Here is a 1989-nt window from a genome sequence, read left to right as displayed (position 1 = left end):
TTGAAAGTGTAAATGATGGAAATAAAATCTAACTTTTTGTGACATATATGAATATCCAATCTGTCATTTGATGCCTTTTGGAGATGTTTTCATCTTCTCTTGGCTTCTTTATGCACATTAAACCAAATTTTACCGGGGTGCCAGAACTTTCGAGCCCCACTGTATGTAATATGTGTATAGATAAAACAGCATATAGAATTGTATTATGTGATTGTGATGGTCGGTCTTTACTGACCTTGAGTAATGTTACATGTGTTTGTCCTCATTTACCCAGCTGAGGCCACCACAACCTGCTGTTTACCTCTTCATTCTTGATGTATCCCACAATGCAGTGGAAACAGGCTACCTACATGTGTTCTGCCAGTCACTGTTGGACAACATCAATGCGTATGTACAACATTCGGTTTCCATTTAATAGAGATGATTGGGAAGACTGAATGGCCTTGATTTGTCATTTCCTGTTGTGCTTTTAAACTGCAGTCAATTCATGAATTCAGTTTAATTGACATTTAAAGTTAAATAAGTCCATAAGTAACAGTTGTTGTTGATGAAGCTAATTTATCGGTTATAAATACACTTGCTTTTTGCCAGAAAGTGGCAAAACATAGGCAAATGTTTGTTAAATTATTGCCATAAAGTAGTATAATTCAACTGAAGCAGTATAACTTAATACTGCTTGGTTGATGCAAGTACAGATGAAAGTATATTATCCTTGTCACCTTAGTGCTAGCTTTATTAAAAACTGTGTGTGTGTCTGTCTGTGTGTGTCTGTCTGTCTGTGTCCCAGGCTTCCTGGGGACTCTAGGACAAAGGTAGGCTTCATCACCTTTGACAGCACCATCCACTTCTACAACCTCCAGGAGGGACTTTCTCAGCCCCAGATGCTCATTGTGTCTGACATTGAAGGTGAGATGCAGCTGACCACACGTTCATTACTACAGCAACATGACACCAGCTATGTGCAGAAATGTAGAATGCATAACTGCCTTTTCTGAGTGGCCTGTTGCATTCAGAGAAACTTCTTACTACTATTATATCAGGGTATGTGTGACAGTATTATATTTGTTTAAATAGTAACTTTTGTGTTTCACAGATATCTTTTTACCAACACCAGACAGCCTTTTAGTAAACCTCAATGAATGCAAAGAGGTAAGAAAATTTACTTTTGATTACAGCTATGTCGTGAATGTGAATTATTACATGAATAACAGTCTGAAACCCCTAATTATGTCATATTTATGAATCTTAAGCTTGATTTTAGTTGTTGTTTTTCTTACACTGTGTAGATATTAACATTAATATGTTATTAAACTGTGTGAAAGGAAACTTAAATCACCCGGACTATGGGCCCTTTACTTCAGATGGAAGAAAGATTTCCCTCTGGGATCCCTGGATTTCCCAAACGTTTTCCCTCTGAAATTAATAATGGGTCTCAAAAGTAAAACTTCCTCCTTTTTTTCCAGATTGTGCAGGATCTGCTGAAGAGCCTGCCAAATCTATTTGAAAAGACCATGGAGACCCAATCTGCCCTAGGTTCAGCTCTGCAAGCAGCCTTCAAGCTGCTGTCACCTACTGGAGGGCGCATGTCTATCTTTCAGACCCAGCTGCCTAACCTCGGTGTAGGGGCACTCCAGTCCAGAGAAGACCCCAACCAGCGGGCATCTGCCAAGGTTAGAGAGACATTGAGAAGTGTGTTGGACATACAGTAGGATCAAATAGCCGTTACAGCAGCATTATACATCAAAAAATTCCTTAGGGAAGTCATTCCATAAATGGTCTGGGTGAATACTCTATTCTGATTGGCTGCAGGGTTTCCATTAAAAAGTGAAAGAGGACACCTTCTAAGTAGTTCTGGTGTGTGTTCACCAATTTTGATCAATGTGCTACATTAAAAGAATAAAAATAATTAAAGCTTCAAGTAGTGTTTGACTACCCTGGAAATCCAGAGTTCTCGCGAGAGCACAGTTTGAATTTGCTCAGCGAGTTACT

General features: G+C 39.0%; 1 protein-coding gene across 4 annotated transcripts in view; it reads left to right on the top strand.

Moving 5' to 3' along the window:
• sec24a (SEC24 homolog A, COPII coat complex component) overlaps window positions 1–1989 on the top strand; it is a 22726-nt gene that overhangs the window by 12733 nt on the left and 8004 nt on the right. For all 4 annotated transcript variants that reach the window (XM_032534172.1, XM_032534171.1, XM_032534169.1 and 1 more), the window contains 4 exons: window positions 275–387; window positions 788–906; window positions 1094–1149; window positions 1464–1670. In XM_032534172.1, coding sequence (XP_032390063.1) covers window positions 275–387; window positions 788–906; window positions 1094–1149; window positions 1464–1670 — 495 coding nt within the window. The remainder of the gene's footprint in view (window positions 1–274; window positions 388–787; window positions 907–1093; window positions 1150–1463; window positions 1671–1989) is intronic.

Source organism: Etheostoma spectabile, chromosome 13, assembly GCF_008692095.1.
Source record: "Etheostoma spectabile isolate EspeVRDwgs_2016 chromosome 13, UIUC_Espe_1.0, whole genome shotgun sequence".
In the NCBI taxonomy this organism is placed as follows: Eukaryota; Metazoa; Chordata; class Actinopteri; order Perciformes; family Percidae; genus Etheostoma; species Etheostoma spectabile.
Note: the sequence above shows the minus strand (reverse complement) of the source record. Positions and strands in the feature narration are given on the sequence as shown.